The sequence below is a fragment of the Danaus plexippus genome, chromosome 2, assembly GCF_018135715.1.
Source record: "Danaus plexippus chromosome 2, MEX_DaPlex, whole genome shotgun sequence".
Lineage (NCBI taxonomy): Eukaryota > Metazoa > Arthropoda > Insecta > Lepidoptera > Nymphalidae > Danaus > Danaus plexippus.
Genome location: NC_083537.1, coordinates 6,752,670 through 6,772,532, shown reverse-complemented (window position 1 = coordinate 6,772,532; position 19,863 = coordinate 6,752,670). Strand labels below are relative to the sequence as shown.

General features: G+C 34.1%; 3 protein-coding genes across 6 annotated transcripts in view; 1 reads left to right on the top strand and 2 right to left on the bottom strand.

Annotated features, from left to right (window-relative positions):
* Positions 1-14,322, top strand: part of LOC116779406 (inactive dipeptidyl peptidase 10) — a 69,832-nt gene extending 55,510 nt beyond the window's left edge. For 2 of the 4 annotated variants that reach the window (XM_061521818.1, XM_061521863.1), the window contains exons 4-19: positions 1,355-1,458; positions 3,769-3,967; positions 5,523-5,597; positions 5,731-5,783; positions 7,071-7,282; positions 7,417-7,637; positions 7,716-7,819; positions 7,891-8,020; positions 8,094-8,334; positions 8,409-8,471; positions 8,709-9,024; positions 9,116-9,265; positions 9,341-9,526; positions 9,673-9,830; positions 10,429-10,634; positions 10,917-14,322. In XM_061521818.1, the coding sequence (XP_061377802.1) occupies positions 1,355-1,458; positions 3,769-3,967; positions 5,523-5,597; positions 5,731-5,783; positions 7,071-7,282; positions 7,417-7,637; positions 7,716-7,819; positions 7,891-8,020; positions 8,094-8,334; positions 8,409-8,471; positions 8,709-9,024; positions 9,116-9,265; positions 9,341-9,526; positions 9,673-9,830; positions 10,429-10,634; positions 10,917-11,045 (2,547 nt within the window). In that variant the 3' untranslated portion in view covers positions 11,046-14,322. Of the gene's footprint in view, positions 1-1,354; positions 1,459-3,768; positions 3,968-5,522; positions 5,598-5,730; positions 5,784-7,070; positions 7,283-7,416; positions 7,638-7,715; positions 7,820-7,890; positions 8,021-8,093; positions 8,335-8,408; positions 8,476-8,708; positions 9,025-9,115; positions 9,266-9,340; positions 9,527-9,672; positions 9,831-10,428; positions 10,635-10,916 lie in introns of all 4 variants that reach the window. The other 2 variants (XM_061521776.1, XM_061521885.1) reach the window with 2 other exon arrangements.
* Positions 14,319-14,951, bottom strand: LOC133319060 (uncharacterized). Its single transcript, XM_061522056.1, has one exon. The coding sequence runs from the start codon at positions 14,859-14,861 to the stop codon at positions 14,376-14,378; it is 486 nt and encodes a 161-aa protein (XP_061378040.1). The 5' UTR covers positions 14,862-14,951; the 3' UTR covers positions 14,319-14,375.
* A 1,298-nt stretch (positions 14,952-16,249) lies between these two features.
* LOC116765211 (meiotic recombination protein W68) lies at positions 16,250-18,783 on the bottom strand. The gene is given in 8 exon segments (XM_061523407.1): positions 16,250-16,389; positions 16,506-16,677; positions 16,930-17,067; positions 17,266-17,411; positions 17,894-18,087; positions 18,158-18,301; positions 18,374-18,486; positions 18,547-18,783. Coding segments are annotated over 8 exon segments (1,284 nt in total).
* Positions 18,784-19,863: the final 1,080 nt, after the last annotated feature.

Genomic DNA, 19,863 nt, shown 5'->3' with positions numbered 1-19,863 from the left:
AGATTGGCTACAGACGCTACGAGCAAGTAACAATCATTCTACATACTTTTAATTTGAAGTAAATTATTAAGGACTTAGACTAGACAGTACTGAATATAAATACGCGATAAACAATGTTAGGTGGTTATGTTATGATATACTATCGCTACATAAAATTATCTTAATTAAAGTCTTATTAATGATATTGCTTACAATATAATTCTAAAGTCAAATATTTGGAGGTCAAGTGTAAGAAGACCATTATATTTAAATAACCAACGCAAAGTCCACTAAGAGATATAACCATGTCGTTATTATATTACTGGCTATTTATTCTATATAATTCCCTAATTTGATAATTTGTTCTTATTATGAATACTAGTAATTTACACTAGACAACGTTAAACACTCTTGTAAGAATTCAATTGACCACAGTAATCAACAACTTTAGTAGTACATAACTTTATACAATATAGAGATAGTTTTTTCATAGAATTTTTTTAGCTAAAAATTATTATTAACTATAAATATTTATAAGTTCGAGTAACAAAATATGATCATTCAAATATATAATACTATTTTAACTAACAGAATTCCTCTCGTTTCATTCGCTTAGATGTATACAGGAAAGATAACAATAAAAATATTTTTAACATTAAATACTGAATTGTTTTGAAAGGCACAAATAATTTTATATAACTGAATAGAACTCTTATTCCCGACGTTTAGAAAAAAAGAACACATCACAAGTAAGAGTACTCAATTCACACTCAAGTTGAATAACAAATCGTTTTAGAAATCTCCGCAGTGTAGTGATTACATATCAATGTAATATATAATAAGCCTTCAAATATCTTAATTATTCGGTTTTTCCATCCCTTCTAAACGAGCCCTCGTGCTAGGAGCCTCTTAGGTGAAGTGTTTATCAGCTCCTGCCCGTACTTTGAATATTTTTTTAAGTATTTTTTGTCATTATCAAAAAAAAAACAAGTCATTTGATTTAATATCATAAATGAACGAGTTCTTTATAGGTGTATTTCTTTATAGGTTTCACTTATATATAAATATGAATGCTATATAGTATTAATTAGTTTTTAAGTTTCTTATCGGAAGAAATTAATAAAAAGATATATTGAGAAAAATTATGGTTTTGTTAAAAAAAATATATGAATCTGACTGCGCTATACACATGTGTTATATATTATTAAAGTATTCAACAGTATACAAACCATTTCAATAAAAACTCACACGTACGTTATAAGACAAGTTCTCTTCTTCATGAGCTCTTCACATCCTAACCAAGAACTATTGCTATGTAAAGAGCACGATTAAAAACCTTAATGAACCTTTTTATTCAGGATGACAATGATTTCAGGACCTGTACCCCGGCGATGGACACAATTGGAGAAGCATCATATTCTCATTGATGGTCATCAGTTTTGTGATAGCAGGCATTGTCACAGCGATTTACTTATTGGGGTGAGTGTTAAAACGAACTTAATGAGATCTAAGATTTTCTCGAGTATCTCATCTCGTCTCGAGAATCTCATCTCGTCTGCCCGTGATCAGGGTTGCTACAAAATAACCGAAACGTCGGGAGTGTGTAAAAAATAATTGTAAACACGTAACAAATCCGAAAAATATATATTCTATTAAAACAAACTTGTCAGTGCATATAAATTTTATACACGTTTGTAGTAAACAATGTTACTCTTATTGGAAATGAGCAACAAGATTCCAGTTTTATTGTACTATTTCTAATCGTTTAAGACCTAAGTATTTCTATATCAAACTTTTAAAAATATTGAATTTCCTAAACTCCAATACTAATGATACTCGATTAAACTTATCTTATAAGACAATATGTAAGTTTATTGTTTAAGTCCCATCATAAAACATCACATGATATGGGAACATAAAATAGATTATTTTTGTCAAATAGTCGGCAAACTGTAACAAACTTTTAACTGTTGAAGTTTGAAACTTGTAATAACGAACCTTAAAAGTCGGAAGTTTACTTAAAGCACGACAAAATTGAATACTAGTGTTACTGCAAATACGAACTTATTGTTATTAGTGATAAAAAGATTTAAAAATAGTTTAGAAGAAACTAAGGTTTTTGGATATTACCGCGAGTTTTTTATTATTTTATTTATATAGTATTATATAGTTTTGTATGGATCTGAAAATTATCACGTACACATACGTCCAAACATACGTCCTCGTTATATTAAGTAATAACTATTATAAACAATTTAACAACTTACTGAAAATTTACATATCACAACTTTAGACATTTGTTAATATTCAAAGCCCACTTTACTCATAAAAGCATTACATCCATGAATGTCTGCCTGTGGTGGTAATATAACAGAAACGTAAATACTTTGAAACAGACTACAGAAAAAATACTCTATTTCCTTATAGCAGTTATTAAATTACTGCAGTATGTTACAATTAATTCTTTTTACAACACGCCCACGCTGTCCGTCAGAGCACCTATACTTGTTAGTGCATTGAAACCGCATTGCGCATACAAAGACGTACTTTGATTTCTGTATTTCTGACCTCGCCTCCTTTCCGTTGGCACGGTGTACTGGTTCACATATCTTTATATTCCCAGCGCATCCGGTCTGGTTTTGTAATAAATTCCAAATTAAGTTAACTATGTTACTGCTGTTGCATTGGACTGCTTTATTTCGCCCGCCATATCATAAGTTCGCTGCAAAGCTAACATAGGTCGATGTTAACATTCTATTTTATAACAAAAAACAATAATAATAAATATGTAATATTCCAATTTTAAAAATAAAAAAAAAATTAAAAGTTATTAAAAATAATAGTATGTATTGCAATTTTTTTGTGTCAAATTTTAATTAAAGTAGTCATTAGGATGCTATATGCAGATAGTGTGATGGCATGCAATCTCGCATGTGCAAACCGCTTTACAAGGCTACATGTGGACATGTGTCCGAAGCTGAAACTACTGAAATACAACTGTATACAGACGACCAAATATCACTTACCAAATGTCATCCAACGACCGGGTCATAGTGCATAGCTTGAATTAGGACGGCTGAGTTTGAATTAATTAACGTAAAATATTAATATTCAAACACTTTATCACTAATATCCAACTTTCTTGTACATATATAATTTAAAAATTGCATTTGTTTTGTAAATTGGATTTAAATATTTGTCCAAATAAGAATGAAGTGATGAGCAATAATCGCAGATTTTAATTAATTAATTTGATGTATTTAATAATAACCAAACGTTATTTTTTTTTTCAAATTATTTTTATATGCCGTTTTAAAACGATTGAAATGTCTTGTATTTTTCTTCGTCCCGTTTTCTAATATCTTTCTCATTGTTTATGGTTCTATATTTTAATAGTTTACCTTTTTCTGTATACTTTTAATAAATTGTATTGCTCATAGAAATAACTTATGTTACCTACCATATAAGAAACAAAATTAATTCCATGTTTTATTTATCACAATCAATCAGAATACTAGTTATTGTCACGTGTCAAACAATCGATTCCTCAATAATACAATCAACATAAAAAAGGATACCAATGTATTTATATTTTCCTAAGTTTGGAAGATCGCACACTATTCACTGCTCTGAATCACCGACACAGTTTCATGCTTGGTTTCTTGAACAGAGCTTAAACATTATCATTCGTTGAAACAGCCCGTCATAACTATTTTAGCTACTGATAACGATTCATCGAGGTACAAAATTTTTTTTTACTGTTATTATATTTCTAACAACTATGACCAGATATGTGGACGAGCTGCTGTACTGGTCGGGGCGTCGTATGAGGCTGGACGAGTTCCTGCGAGGAGACCTGACTGGCGAACGTCTGCCGACCACGTGGGTCAGCTCACACCAGCTCGTGTACCAGGCGGACGACGGAGGTCTACTCGCCCTGGACACCTTCAACAATACGCTATACGTGCTCGTCACAAACCACACTCTCGTAAGTATGAAGAACCTTCCGATTACCGAAAAACAGATATCTTGACAATTAACAGCAATGTATGTAAGTGTGATTATTGATGTGATGTAGGCCCGTATATCTTCTTGATACTTACATAGGCACGCTCTATATACCTTTCACGTAAGGTGATTCGGAAAACCTGCATTTTGATAGAATCTAGTGCGTTGTATAATCTTGGAAAGTAACGACCTAAAACGAAAAGTTGTATAAAACAAGGCAAAAACATGAGTACTATTTTAAGACCAAGAAATCTCGTTTAGAAGTTGTGAAAGGAAAATTATTTCTACAATTCATTTAACATTTCTAATTCGATTTAGCCAGTTTGAGCCCACTTGTGCCAAGCATTCTGCATAGCTAACAAAAGAAAAGTCATATTTCAGATAATATTCCAATACATAAATACAGAACTACAGAAACAGTACAAAAGTAGGGAAGTAAAAAATTTCTGATTAATCTGTTGTAGGTTCATTGAAGGTTTTTATAATTTATTCAATATTCAAAAGCCGTTCTCAATTATTCAATAATTTTGACATTTCGACGTGAACAACCATGTTACAATTTCCGTTTTATAAGCATGGCTGAAGTGAAAGTGTTAGGAATAAATTAACTTTTACCTTAGATATTTCGCAGCGTAATATCATGTTCGGCGGCAGTTAGGAAAACTTTAAATGTTATGCAGCGTGGGAATGTTTAAAGCGCCTCTTGAAATTATCCCGTAAATCCACCTAGAAACAAAGTCCGGCCCAAGTTCCGGAGTTTGAAACAATGCAAATTCAATTTCCTCACCTGAATTGCCAGTTACGTTAGCCTGGCCCTCGCAGCGTGTTGTTGGCAACGACTTTATCCATGTTACATATAATCTCCTTCTACTCGCCACCACACCGGCCTTTATATGTATGACCTATAAACATGACTTTAACCTGTAACAGCGTAATATGGATTATGGAAATGTTACTCGTATTTATTCTTCATATGTTATTTGTTCAATATAGTTATTTTTGAACTTTTTTACTCACAACTACTAAATACGTTTACATTTACAGTAGTATGTGTATATAACTTTACGTTTATTTACTTTTGTATTTTTCTTTTTTTACAATATTTCTAAATCTTGTTATGGGTCACAAACATTACTTGAACTTAACTCGAGAATTTCCCCAAAACAATGCTTTTAAAGTAAATTTCAAAAAGGAGAAGCATATAATTTGTTGTGATTCCTACAATTGAATTATAATTTGATACTTGGTGGAAACACAGTTCTTATTTAAATTTATCTAAAAAAGTTTTATGTAAGTAATAAATTTTACGAACTCGAGTACGATAGCTTAATTTGCAAAGAATCCTTGATGAAACCAGGAAGTATAAGGATCGGATCCATCTCTAATGCAGAAGTACTTAAAATTTTTGCATTTTAATTTACTTGCTGTTAATCATATTACATAATTCGGGGGATTTTTGTTACGAAACTTAAGAGATTTTACATAGATGATATATCTGTACTTACAAAATAATGATTGTTAACCTTCCTGTTCAGAGGCAGCTCAATGTGCGAGGGTATCAATGCTCGCCAAATCTACGCTTCGTGCTGTTCCAACACAACATCAAAGAGGTTGTATTAAAAAACACATCCCATTTTATTTAATGAGAACATGGTTGCTTTACTTTGGAAGGACTTATCTTGAACCACATCAACAGAATTAAGTCGCTATATGAAAATTATGATACAAAACTATTTTTTACAGGTTTACCGACGGACTTTTACTGCGCATTACACGGTTTATGACGTCACAAATGAGTAAGTTATTATGTAAATGTTTTTATTAAAGTAGAGTATTATTTAGGATACTAAAATTAGAATGGTTAAATTATTTTGGTTAAAGATAATAATGGCGTCTAAAGAAAATCTTGCGTTTTTTTAATAAACACTAAATTGGGTGCGGTCTCCTTAAGAAATAACGAAAGGCCTTACTTCAATGGAGTCCTTCCACGCCATAAACGAATGAAAGTTTTTATCGAGGGAATTATTCAGCGATAGAGCTCCAGTAAACTATTTTCTATTTCCTGTTGTTTTTCTTCTATCATAAATAAAGTTAGCTTCCAATAAGTTAAATTTCCAGTAAAACTGTAGCCATAGAAAACATTTGAAAAAAATAAACAGTTTTATCAATGAAGATTACTTTATAAACACATACATAAAAAATCCGTCAGATAATACGATTAAGCAGACTTTTTTTCAAAGGCTTTTATTTTGTTACTTAAGATATCGTTAACAGGATTATGACATTCCACCAGCCTTTTAACCTTTTAATTAAAAGTTTTCCGTAGCTCTTGTATTTTAAATGAAAAAGATTTTTTTTCATCATATTTTTTCTATTGTGTTATGAACAAAACTTATTACTTCAAATTTATTACTTTTAATTTGCTGTGAAAACATATAGGAAACATATTTTCGTTTAGTTCCTCAACTTTAAAAAGTAGTTTGATAAAAAATCATAGAGGCATAAAAATTTAACATTTTCATTTTGTATTTTATACTTTTTAACTTCTGCCGCAATAAGAGCGTTGTTGACTCTAAGGTTCTAAGGTTGACTTCGATGCCTGTATACATATCTGTCTGTGTGACAATGCAGCTTTCAAACGGATTGGCCGATTTTGATGCGGTTTTTTTCATCTGGAAGCCAGTTTATTTGGGTCTTAGCTATGTTTAGTTAACATGAGTGTAGCAAAGCAAAAGTCTTTTCCCACATTCAGTAAGGCATTTTTGGCCTAAGATTTTCGATTTAGTGCCCCACTCGTCTCAGCATAATTGTTAAATGACAATTGGTTTTCATATGTTAAATAATTATTTTTCAATAATGGCTAACATTATAATTTAATTTATTATACTTATTATCTTATTACCTATTGGTTTAATATCCTTTCATTGAATTATTTCATGTACTTCATCAAAAATGTAAATAAAAATATTCATACATGTACCGTACGTCAAATGAAATTAAATGAAAGAATATGATCTTAAGACTTAACATTATTTTTGGTTATTATAAATAAGGATACATTAATTATTTTTTATTATTCCAAGCCACCATATCCCCCTCTTCGGCGAGGGTCAGAGCAGTTGGGAGTGGCAGCACGCGGCTTGGCTCGGTACAGAGGGTGCTATCGTACTGGCTGCAGACAACGAGGTCTTGGCGAGACCAGCACCTCCTGCACGAAGAGCTCCCTTACTTCGACTTACAAATGATGCTGTCGCGGGCAGCGTTTATAACGGGGTGTCGGATTGGTTGTACCAAGGTTTGCGTATTTTATGTATTAATAAATAAACTAACTCTTCATTGCCCCATTTAAATAATAAATAAATTCTACCAACGTCGATCGAAAAAGTGACGAATTGTATTTTTATGTAATTTCTTAAAAAACTTTAACAGAGGAGGTGACAAAAGAATCATCAGCGACTTGGGGATCATCAGACGGGGCTTTCGTGTTATACGTCCAGTACGATGACAGGAAGGTGTCTCAGATGAGGTTCCCACATATTTCCTCAGGGATAGGTGGCGCTGGTGCCTCCAGATCAGGGTTTTTGCTTCCCGCTTTCAACAACAGTAACCCAACCATTTTCCCTGATCACGTAACGATCAGATATCCCACGGTATAACATCGATTTTGTTTAAAACCTATAGCATCGCTGTGTGTTCGTAATACTATATGATTAATATTATATCCACAGCCCGGTAGTTCAATACCTCTCGTTAAGTTGTGGATAGTTGCGGTACAAAACGTAACATCTCCACCCAGGTGGGAAGTAAAACCTCCAAGTACATTAGATGGCATGTAAGTTTAGTTATATATTATATATATATTTATATGTTACACTATTGCTGATTGTACTTATTATCTTATAGGGAATATTATCTCATATCAGCCCAATGGGTGGGCAAAGAAAATTCGCATATAGGAGTAGTTTGGATGAACCGTGCACAGAATCTAACTGTGTACAGCAGCTGTTATGCTCCAAATTGGACATGCACTGAGGCAAGCATAAAATTATGTTAGAAAATTATGAGGAAAAATTAGTATTAATGACTTAAACAATGTTATATTTTAGACCCATTCAGAAAAAGCCACTGATGAGCCTTGGTTAGAAGTTCATCAGCGTCCGGTTTACTCAGAAGACGGCAGTGCTTTTCTACTTCTAGCAGCAGTCCAAGAAGGCGGAGGCCAATACTATACTCATATTAAGCATGTTGATGTCCTCCGTCAACGCATAGCTGTTCTATCGCACGGTAAAGTGGAGGTGGCGAAGATCCTGGCGTGGGACCAGGAAAACAATTTAGTTTATTATTTAGGTACGTCATTTAAAATTATCACATACAATATAAAATGTTGGTAGTTTTGTGTAACTAATTATCTTTTATTGAAGGTTTTGACATCGAAACGTTTCACTCGCGTATACATCCAGATATGGCCGCGGAAGCTAATCGAATTAAGTATAAAAATTAATTGCAGCTGAGTGGTGTTTGTTGATAGTGCAGTCGCCTCAATAACTAACCCAACATCAGTTGTAGTTCTGTATGCTTAGCTCATTGTCCTTTCAGTTCCTATTGTAAAAATTTAAAAGTGTTAGCGGTGTTTTAAGTTTGTATTGTTAGCAAGCTGCCCTATGTCAACCGAAATACAGCTTTTATTTGGATTATTCTCAAAATTCTCTTCTTCCTAACAGGTAGCGCAGATAGACCGGGCCAGAGGCAGGTGTACGTGGTACGTGATCCAAGCTACGGAGGAGCTAGCAACTCCGTCAGAGCTAGAGCTGAACGCGAGGAACCACGTTGCCTTACGTGTGAGTTGGCTGTATGGCCTGCTCGGCTTCATTACGCCAACTGCACCTTCTGGAGCGCGACGTTCCCACCTCCTAAGCCGAAGCGTGGTATAACTCATTACGTTCTGGAGTGCAGAGGTCCTGGGCCTCCACTCGCAGGTCTTCACGATGCCAAGACTCATAAGTTAGAGAGAATTTTATACGATACGAGGCCTTATAGGTGAAAAAAACTTTAACTAACATTATTATTATGTTATAACATGCAAATCTTAATACTAACCTCTGTCGCTACCGTTTATACATGCTTTCAGATCTGTACGATTACGTGAGTTGGCATTACCTTCTCGTAGATCATTTGATGTACAATTGAGTAGTGGCTCTAAAGCCCGTGTACAGCTTCTGCTGCCGCCCTCTTGGAGAGAAGAACTCCGCGACGCAGCATTTCCTGTACTAGTTCACGTGTAAGAGATTATAAAAAGAACTCTTTGTATCGATTCTCAATTTTAATGCTAATAAAACTAAAAACTTGTCTTCAGAGACGGTCGCCCTGGCAGTCAACAAGTGACAGATGAATTCCTGGTAGACTGGGGAACGTATATGTCCTCACGTAACGACGTAGTTTACGTTAAATTAGATGTAGCAGGCGCTAAAGGGCTACCCCGAGCGCTGTTACGAGGTCGCCTCGGTGGGGTCGAGGTGGCCGATCAATTGGCTGTTATTAGGTACTTAGATATTAATATTTTAATCTAGATGTATATTGTTCTTGTATTTGTAATAATTTCGTCTACTTCTCATTCCTGTTTTATTTTACATCTCAATCTAATTATAAAACCTATTTAGACGCAATTAAATATATTTCTATTTACAGATATTTATTAGAAACATTTAAATTCTTGGATGTAACTCGTGTTGCTGTTTGGGGATGGGGTTATGGTGGATATGTAACGTCAATGTTGTTGGGGTCTCAGCAGTCTACTTTAAAGTGTGGTATAGCGGTGTCACCGATCACAGACTGGCTGTATTACAGTAAGTTAACTCACTATCTCAATGCACGACAACGTTATTAAAGCATGAGGAAAAGAAACAACTCGCCTGAATAAAAAAAATATTAAAAAAGCAAAAATTGTAACAAACAGAGGAATTAAGCTCTAGGAATCATGATCAATAATCAATAAATGTGTTTTATAATACTTTTATTTTAAATTGTTTCCTGCATATTAACCGACGTTTCCATATTGGTATTTGCAAGTGTAAAATTGGCACTCCGAGCTTGTTTGCTTCGCTTAAAGTCTGTAGGTAGATACTTTGTGGCCTATATCCGTGTGTTGTACATCTTCCAAATAGTTTGTGTGCAATGCTTGACGTAGTACAAATTATCGGCAAGTATAACTTCTCTACCGTCCTTATCTTTAGGGTAACACAGTTGAATTTTGGTTTCGGTCCTTTAAACTATTTTACGAAATTATCTTACAATTTATTTAATAAATCAGAAATGAATCTCAGGTAAAACATTCTGTTCAAATCTCATAACTCGTTACTCGAGATGTTGTAAACTTTAATCCCGTATTAAAAATCTCTTGAACGTTAAGGTATAGTCAGAGAAGCTCAGAAAATCGTTTTACAGACGCAGCATTCACGGAGCGTATCCTGGGCCAGCCGTCAGTTAATTATAAAGGGTATGTGGAGGCTGACGCGTCCCAGCGCGCGCACCACGTGCCGCCGCACGCGTTGTACCTCGTGCACGGGATGGCAGACATGAGCGCGCCGTACCCTCACGCTCTGCAGTTGGCTAGGGCCTTGACTGATGCTGGAGTACTGTTTAGATATCAGGTTAGTTGAAAATCTCCGTGAACTTTATTCATGACGGAAATCAAAAGGGAAGATGTATTGGACTCCAAGGAAAATTATGAGTTTGACAACTTATATACCAACTTAAACATTTTGTTCTTCTGGTATACCTTGTTCTTTAAAAGAAAAGAAAGTAGTCAGAATCAATGCTTGGATCGAATTTTATTTTTTATTAATGGTGTCAAATTATACGCAGTGGTTGACGTGTTCTCGACGATTTATTATTATTTTATTCATATTAATGTTTCCGGTACTCATTCCCAGGCGTATGCTGATGAAGGACACGACCTTGAAGGTGTTATCGAGCATGTTTACCGGTCAATGGAAGATTACCTCCTAGAGTGCTTGTCCCTCGACCCAGAAGACACCAAGCTGCCTCCGCCAGATAGATAAAAGACAGCACTCGGCCACGTGACTAACGACATATTACGCATCACTATAGACTACTTACACTTGTTATCCCATTATTGTGTATATATGTAAATGGAATAGTGCTTTAAAGTGTGTTCTCTAGTAAATTTATTTACGCCTTCCTATTTGACGACGCTAGATTTATCGAGCGTGTTTGAAATATTTAATATAATATTAGTATTATTAAGCGTCTTATGATTAATATAATGAGTTCACACAGTCAAATATTTGCTATAGTATCTCGTAGTATAACGAACGCGTTATATGGGTCGGTCTGAACGTTCAGAGGTATTTTTTTATTCTATCTTTGTTTGTCTTTCCACACGTCATCGCTTTAGCAGTCTGGCTTCTCTATAAACTTCTATAGTATTTCATAGTGTTGTAAATTGTAATGTGGTTTTGAATCTAAATAATTAATATTGGAAGCGTTCTAATACGCCATCAATTTGTACTTAATATTTATATTTGTTGACGTTGTAAAGACTTATTGTAATCACAATATTCATAGCAATTCGAGCTTTACCCTTTAGGCTTTACTGTTACCCTTTCTACTTCCACATTTATAACGGGATGTACTGTCGTTACTATACTGTGTTAGGTTTCCTTTCGTATTGTTTTATTAGTGAATAAACGAAAATTTTCAATCTTTATTTTTATAAACATTAAAATTCAATTACATAAAATGAGCTTATCATTTAGGGAATCTACTAGGCCTTTAATAATATATATATATTTTCTTTTTGTGATACGTTACAGATATTTATATGTTACTTTTGATAAAGTTTAAGCGCTGTTTGATATACCTCATGCAAGTGTATGAATAATGTAATTCATAGGTTACTGTATGAACCCTAATACAGCATATTTATAATTAATATTTAGAAATGAAGTGACCTTGATCATCCCCAATCCTTCGCTGCTTTTGCTCCATCACATATATCACACTTTCCATATATCTTGTAGACCTTAAGTCGGTTTAATAAAAAATTGTCACTTTAATAAGGTCACCATAGTTCGAATGTAAATATAAGAATTTTAACGGCAGATTAAATTATCGTTTGTATATCACACGGGATTTCAATCGAATCGTCCCAGAGCTAGTGAAGAAATCAATACAATGAATTTATAATTGAATATTTTAAGATGATAACGTTTGTTACGATTTAAATAACCTGTTATTATGTATCCCAATACAACGCACGTTATGACACAAGTCTGTATAGATTAGATAAAACGTAGAAAGCCTTTACACCTTATTAACTAGAACACCACTAAGTAAATTCACTGTACACGTTTTATATAAAACAATAAAACAATGAAACATCACTCGGAAATAGTTTTGTGTGAACAAAAAGAACTGACCTCGAACAGGACTATACTGATTTGTTTGTTTGTTTGTTGTTGTAATTAGATTTTATAACGTTAGTGAGAAACGGCCACCGTACGTAAAATTGTACATGGAATGAACATGCACATGCAAAGTTTCGCAGATACCATGCATCGAAACAGGTCGAATGTTAGTCTTTGTGGGTAGAAGGAGATGTGTGCAATACTTAAAAGTAAGATTAACAAGATTTAAAATATGTATGTATTTGATGATAATAGGGAGTCGTTGTTCTAAACGCTGTGTCGGTGTCATTGACATAATGATAGGTAGTTCGTTGTTGTTGTATAGAAATATAAATGTCGAGCGATATATTATAAGTGTTATCGGATACCTGCATAGACGCATATCGTTCCATTCCATGTTTGTGAAGACTGCCAATTTGGTCTAAATTTTACAATTAAATACCTACGATGTGTCGGTGACATTAATTTCAATCGCCGTTATTGTCTTAAGGATGCTGTGATTCTTCTATTGCAAAAAAAAATTTTATCGATATTGTATTAAAATATATTGAATAAATATTAAAATTATATCTCCATCTGATATACGTAGGGCCTAGTCAAATCGAATTCGTTTTAATTAATAAAATTTAATCTAAGAATAATATTAATTTAGAAATTTGAAAAAATTCTTCCATAATTAATTAAAATATAAACTAAATAATAATATTGCTTTCTTCGAAACTGTAACAATGTTAGACAATATTATAAAGGGCTATTCATAATGCATTCATATAAATAATTATTATAAAACGAGAGATTCTGAAACCAGGTGCTTTAAAATTAACATCGTTTTAATTTTATTAGCGAAATTTTTATGATATGATAGTCCGTGAACGGTTCATCGGCAACTAGTCGGACGCCGACAGAGTTCAGTGTGGTTACGTATAGAGAGCAACGTCTAGTTTAAAAAATAAAACCTTTTTGGTATATGCCACTGAATAAAAAATCTATAAGGTTTTATCAAGTAACACCAATATGTTAAGAGTAGTAATATGTTATGTAATCGAAGTGACAGGCTGATAGTACTATCCACTCCTGATCAACCTATTTCGGACACATAGCTTCTAATACCAATTATTTTACCTAAAGCCCTTAGTCTTCCAGCGTAGCGAATGCTTCCAAAGCCATAAAACTATTGGGGCGGAAAAATAGAAACTATGTGATGACTATGTCAATTATTTCCTTATCTCCACTCGCGTCAGTTGTGATTTATTTCCTAATGTTTGTGATTCCATCGTAAATTAGTTTAGATTTCTGTGCTAGTTTCTCTTATATATGGGTGTGTTTTAAAATGTCGATCAGTGACGCTCTGTCCTTAGTGATCCTCTGCAGAATGTGGACTGTACTTGACATGGATTTAGCCATCTGTGACACTGAATCTGAATTGGAAGGAGTAAGGTATATAAATGGAGTATGTCAAGTTCAGTCTGAATGCAGTGTAGTGTCAGCCTTCGCATCTTCATAGTGGTGTCGGACGGCTCCGTAGCTATTAGATGGATGGTATGCGCGATGTTGAACACAATAATACTTCATCCACGTATCCTACTATGAGCTCGCACTATCAACCATCATGACTGTCTCTACTGCTATTAACCAGACGTCACTAGGCTAGACTCTAGACTAGAGATTCATAGTTGTTACAAAATACAGGGCGTTCTTATATATTATTGTATTCAGTGACGCGCCGTTTGATGGCCCTAGTGAAAATTATATTCTACGTTGTTGTTAATCAGTGTTATAAATCTTATTGTCTTGTTTAAGAGTTACAGTGTTGTATAGATCGGTATGTTTTTTTTTTTTGGAAATTCTGAGGTATTTCTGTTATTTATGTAAAGTTTCTTTGAATAAATTAAATTTTCATAATCGTTAATTGGAACTTTTATTTATATTTATATGTTACGATTCAACCTCACTTTAAATGTTTTACATTTCGCTCGAACTGGCGTCTCTGTGATTCCGACACCACACATCTATACTCCTAAAATATCTCTCCAATTGCTCGTCTCTAGATGGTATGTCGGTGAGACTGGAGAATGTTTCGCAGGTGGTACTGCTGAAGGCGTTATCGAGATTACAATTCGATCTTGAAAGGTTGCGCATTAGTTCGTATTGGGAAAAATTCAAGGAAACCACAGACGAGTTATCAGTGAAATTGGTCTGATTCGTGATGTGTTCAACCGGATCCTTCCTCCCTAGATTATTGGTACTGTTCGGAACAACATCGCCATTGACCAGCTTGCTCTTCTTCAGTCTCACTAACGCTAGATCCAGTGAGCGAACTGCTTCGTTCACGTTAAACGATTTCCTCTTCACGGGCTCACTCCTCAACTGCTTCGGGCATCCGCTATTGACAGATTTAGCTTTCACGAGTGACCTCTTATCGTTCGATGGTTCACAACTATTTTCCATTTCAAATGACTTTATAATTTAGATACATACCATTAAAACTGAAACTACATCCTATGTTGACGTCTACTACGTTTGATTACAATTTTTTTTCCTGCCAGTGTTAATTATTAGTCTTTCCCAACGTATTTTAATTTAAATTGAATAAATTATCTATTATATATAAGTACTTCTTAAAGTCCTAAAACTGAGTATATTTAGAATCAATCAAAATGTCTCATAATTGTTTTCAGAATAGTCATTGCTGACTAAAATCCATCCAATTAGGAGCAATAAAAGCTTAACAAATTACTTTTAATAAAATATCCTGTTTATAGTTCCTTCTACTAATATAAATAGCAGTAGTTTCTTTGTTTTTAAAAATGCTACAAAACCAGTCATAATTTGGGGTGCATCCAAATGAGCGCCATCTAGCCAAATTTCTTCACAACTCTTAGTAACTCACCCTCTAAAGTGATATGTTAAAAATTGTTGTTTAATATTTATCGATAGATGTCGCGATATAACTTGACTATTTAGCCACAAGGTGGCGTAACTCGCAACAGTTTAACTGTGGACTTCAGAATCTAACAAATCATTATCTTCCAGTCCTTATCTCTCTCTAATCTATCATCCGTCATCTCTGTACTCCCTCTTCCATACATATCTTCATATACATAGATTGTCCACAGCTGTTTGGGACACTATCACGTGACCACTTACATCCTTCCTCAAAGTCCTATTTGTGACATGTCTTTCATCCCTCCACATAACGAGACCATACCAGGCAAGTTTTCCACTCTTCAATTTCCCCCTGATTGGTGCTACTATCAGACTTTCTCTTATTTAATGAGATCTAATTGTAAGCCTGTCGCGAGTATTCATTTAAATAAAACTAAAATTTTTCATATTTACTACTCGTATTACCGTACTTTTACCACCCCAAATTCACATCCATACAACAAGAGGCTTCACCAAAGTGTTGCCAACTATACATAAATATACTCATAAAACTTTTATTACTAGCAGTTCTTAATCATAGAGCTACAAATGTCCGCATAAATAATACTAAGGCTATAGTATGGAAAATAATTATTTATGACAAGGATTTTAATGAAATGAGCGAAGTCTTAAGTTAAATAAATTTAAATTTACTCATACAAGCTTTGGCATAACAAATTAATTATTGACTACAAATAATAATAAATATAAATTATAATAACGATATAGATTGTAAGCAATCGATAAAGCCTTAATTAAGGGTAACAATTTAAGGGATGAATGTTAGTTTAATTTCAATAAAAGATTTATGTATTGACAAAGGGATTATATAATTAAGGTATGTAAGGGATGTAAGTACATACAGGATATAAGAAACTAACCAGTATAAGAGACATAATCTGGTGTTATTATCAACCTAAAAAATCTGCGGCTATAATCTTAGAAGGTATGTATGAGTCGGACATGGCCACCGAATAAGGCACTACAGCCTCCAACTCAGCCTTCAGCCCTCGCTCTAACATCCTCTTGAGATCCTCTTTGATGGGATCTCCTAAATTACAGTTTAAACACATCGAAGTTAATCCCATTGTCTTAAAACGAAAATATTTTATAACATAACAACACAAATTTGCCTCTATCTAAACTATATAGTGTTATAAAACAAACCTGTCGGTGTATTCAAATACGGTCGATTTATGAGTGCAGCTAGTTTTCGTCTGTCTAAAGCTGTGAGCGCCAAGCGAGCTGCTGTCGGCACCAACGTCATCAGGTCCTGATAGCGCGCTCCCAGCAACAACAGACTGGTACACGCTAGGGAATCCGATAAATGGGATTGTGCCTGCGATGTGACACAACGTAATTTTTACTCACATACATATGTAGTATCTACCAAGAGAGAAATGTGGGTATCTACGTAAAAGATGCTTGTAATCCCGATAACATAAAAGATACTTTATAAGTATATTAAAATGAATATTATAAAAGCAAATTAATAAAAAATGAAATATTTACTAAAATTATTATTGGACAAAAAAAGGGTTTTTGTCCTCACAAATAATTAATTACAGATAATAATGTCTAAGTAACTCACAAGCGAGCCGTATTTATAAGTGAGGTATATCTCATAGCCGTGTGGATCTGCGTCCACAAGCGCCAGGGCTCTCAGGCGGAGCTCGGACACGAGACGGTACAGCAACTGACGAGTGCAGACATCCGGGTAACCTTTACCCTGGGGGAAGAAGATATAACGTAGCTATACCCCCAATAATCCATATAACACTCTTACCTCTAACGATACATATTCTCATGATTTTGGCAATTTTTTTGCATTGAAAATGTACACATAAATAATATCAAAATGCATGTTCAACTTGATTGAGCAGACAAAATTGATGTTTATGTCTAATTTTAAATATTTAATTAATACCGTTAATAAAATGACAGGACCCAATCGAATCAAGGCTCCTTCGTCGAGTAACTTCTGGAAGATCGCGTCCTTCTCAACCAGCAGTATGTACTTGGCGGTTGTCTCAAACTTAGTGATACCTACAATGTCTTGTGGTATTAACGTACCTAGAATAGTTCAAAACGCCAATATAACTGTTTATTCATAATAACCGGCTTAAAACAAGGTTTTACCTGATGTTTATTAACACAAACTCAATAAAATATAATGTAATGAACATTAAAGGTTGAAGTAAAAGTATTTTTTAGTATTTTAGTAGCCGTGATTAAAGTAAACAAGATGCAAAAGTATTGAAATCATATAGTAAATCCGAAAAACATAGCTTTATATAATTATAGTAATATTTTAAAAAATTAGATAATCGACGTTTCGGTTACTTTTCAGCAACCGTGATCACGGGCAGACGAGATGTGTTAGTTTTATTATGTCAGGTAGTTGTTAAAAATAATTTCGTTCCTGAAAACTGCAAAAAGCCGAAAATAACAAACTTAAAATACATTTCAATTAAAAACCTTAACCTTTTTGGAGTCGGTTATTAGAAGAGTAATAATTAAAAAATAGTTTATATTACATATAATAAATTTGTCACCTCCAGCCACGTTACAATCGAGTATGGAGCTATCCCTATTGTACATCTTTATAGGACCAGCTATAAGACCCTTAGCGGTGGCCACGACACCCAGACTCCATGGAGTTGTTTCCAGCAAACAGCACGCGTCCCTAACAGCCGTATCTAGTTTGATTTGACTTACAAATCTACTTACATTCTGATAGAATAACTCTCTGAAAATTTGTTAATATTAATTAAAATATATTTACTGTATTAGTGCTTCTTTTATTAATAATTTTTTACCGTCTCGTCACTGTTATATTCTTGGTCAATAGTTCATGTATTTTAGTCAAAACAAACACGATCATGTTGAACCGGGACTTGTCTTCATTGTTTGAATACACTAATGTTGTGGTTTTAGCGTTACTCATGGATTTCAACGTTACACTAAAACAAAGATAAACAGAAGTCTCTGTACGCTGCATGTAAGAAGCCTATTTTGGCGAATTCCCAACTAACCGATCTAAACTATAAATACAGTTGCTCCATAATCTTTGGTTTCTTATCACCAGCCTGGGTGAGACGCCTCTCTCTGCGCTATTATCAATGTCTTTCAAAATACCTTCAATCTTCTTTATAATGATTACTTTATTTTCATTTCCTTTTTGTTGTGTTATTTGTTCAGAATCAACTGGAACGATTTATAATCGGTAATAATGTTAAATTTCTGATAACTTTATACATTATTTTCGTATACGCAAACCTTTATTCACAGCAGCAGGCTTCAGAAGTCTTTGAACTTCGTCAAAGTCCAATTTACGTTGTGGTAAAAGCGAAGGGACATTCGGTGCGTCATTGCGACTACAGAGTTTGTTAATCGCAGCAACCAGTGCGGGGTCTTGTTTGAAAGATATCGAATCCTTCGTCATATTGATTTTCAACGTCAATAGATCTTTGTTCATCAATTCCATTCTGTAAGAGAACCTGATGTCTCAAACATACCATTCAAAACGTCAGTAATTGACAAACCAATATAGGGCTCTATTAGAGCGCACCACCGGCGAGTATTAATGATCCCCACCGAGATGGTGATGTTTATCGACCGCAAACAATAACAGCCTCACAAAACACTGCTCGTAAAAGGGCCAGCAGACAATGGGACAGCTCCTCGAGTTTTTACAGACTCTAGCGAAGATGCGAACGAGACAGATTCATCGTCGGTGGCGCATCCGACTTGAAGGTTGTAAAAAAATTACACAATAGAGAGATACTAGAGGCAGGCGTCTATAAGAACAGTTGACACGGCCTGACGACCTCACAAAGGGCGTGAAGTGACGTCATAATGGCCTCGAATTATCACCCCCCCTTGTCTCAGGCAAATATTTAACATCGGATCAGTTTTTGTCCTTATTCCTCGCTGCATCATAAATAACAAAGTTTAAGAGTGACAAATGATTTTTACCGTTACCGCAGCGCTCTTGTGTGATGTATTGGAAGGAGCTGATGTTTATGTCTTATTATTGACTGGGATTTGAGTTATTGTATTGTTTCCACATTTTCCTAGTAGGACGCGGTCTGCGCTAGACGTTAAAGTTTTTTTTATTATAACTATTTATTAATGTCTAAAGTCTTAATGTACTGATTGTGGTTTTTGTTTAGTTTGGTTTATTTAATGAATGATAGAATATCTTTTTGATCGAAGTTATTTAACATTTGTTGTTATAGTTACAACTTATCATTTCAGTGGTGCGTATATAATTTAATAAATAATTTTTTTTGGAAGAATTCATTAATAGTTTAACCTATTTGTTTTAAAAATATTTGTTCGATAAAACGAACGGAATACGTGTCTATAGAAGGTCTAGAAAAATCATACATTTCCGATGCTATTTCTTTATATAAACGTGAATCGCTATTTTTATCAATTATATTATATTTATTTTGTAACTCGGTTTATGATTGTTAGATATATATTCTTTTAGTATAAAAATACTGCGTGTAGAATAGAC

What these genes read in the sequence shown, in the direction of transcription:
- LOC133319060 (XM_061522056.1), bottom strand. Translation starts at nt 14,861, where the DNA reads ATGGAAAATAGTTGTGAACCATCGAACGATAAGAGGTCACTCGTGAAA.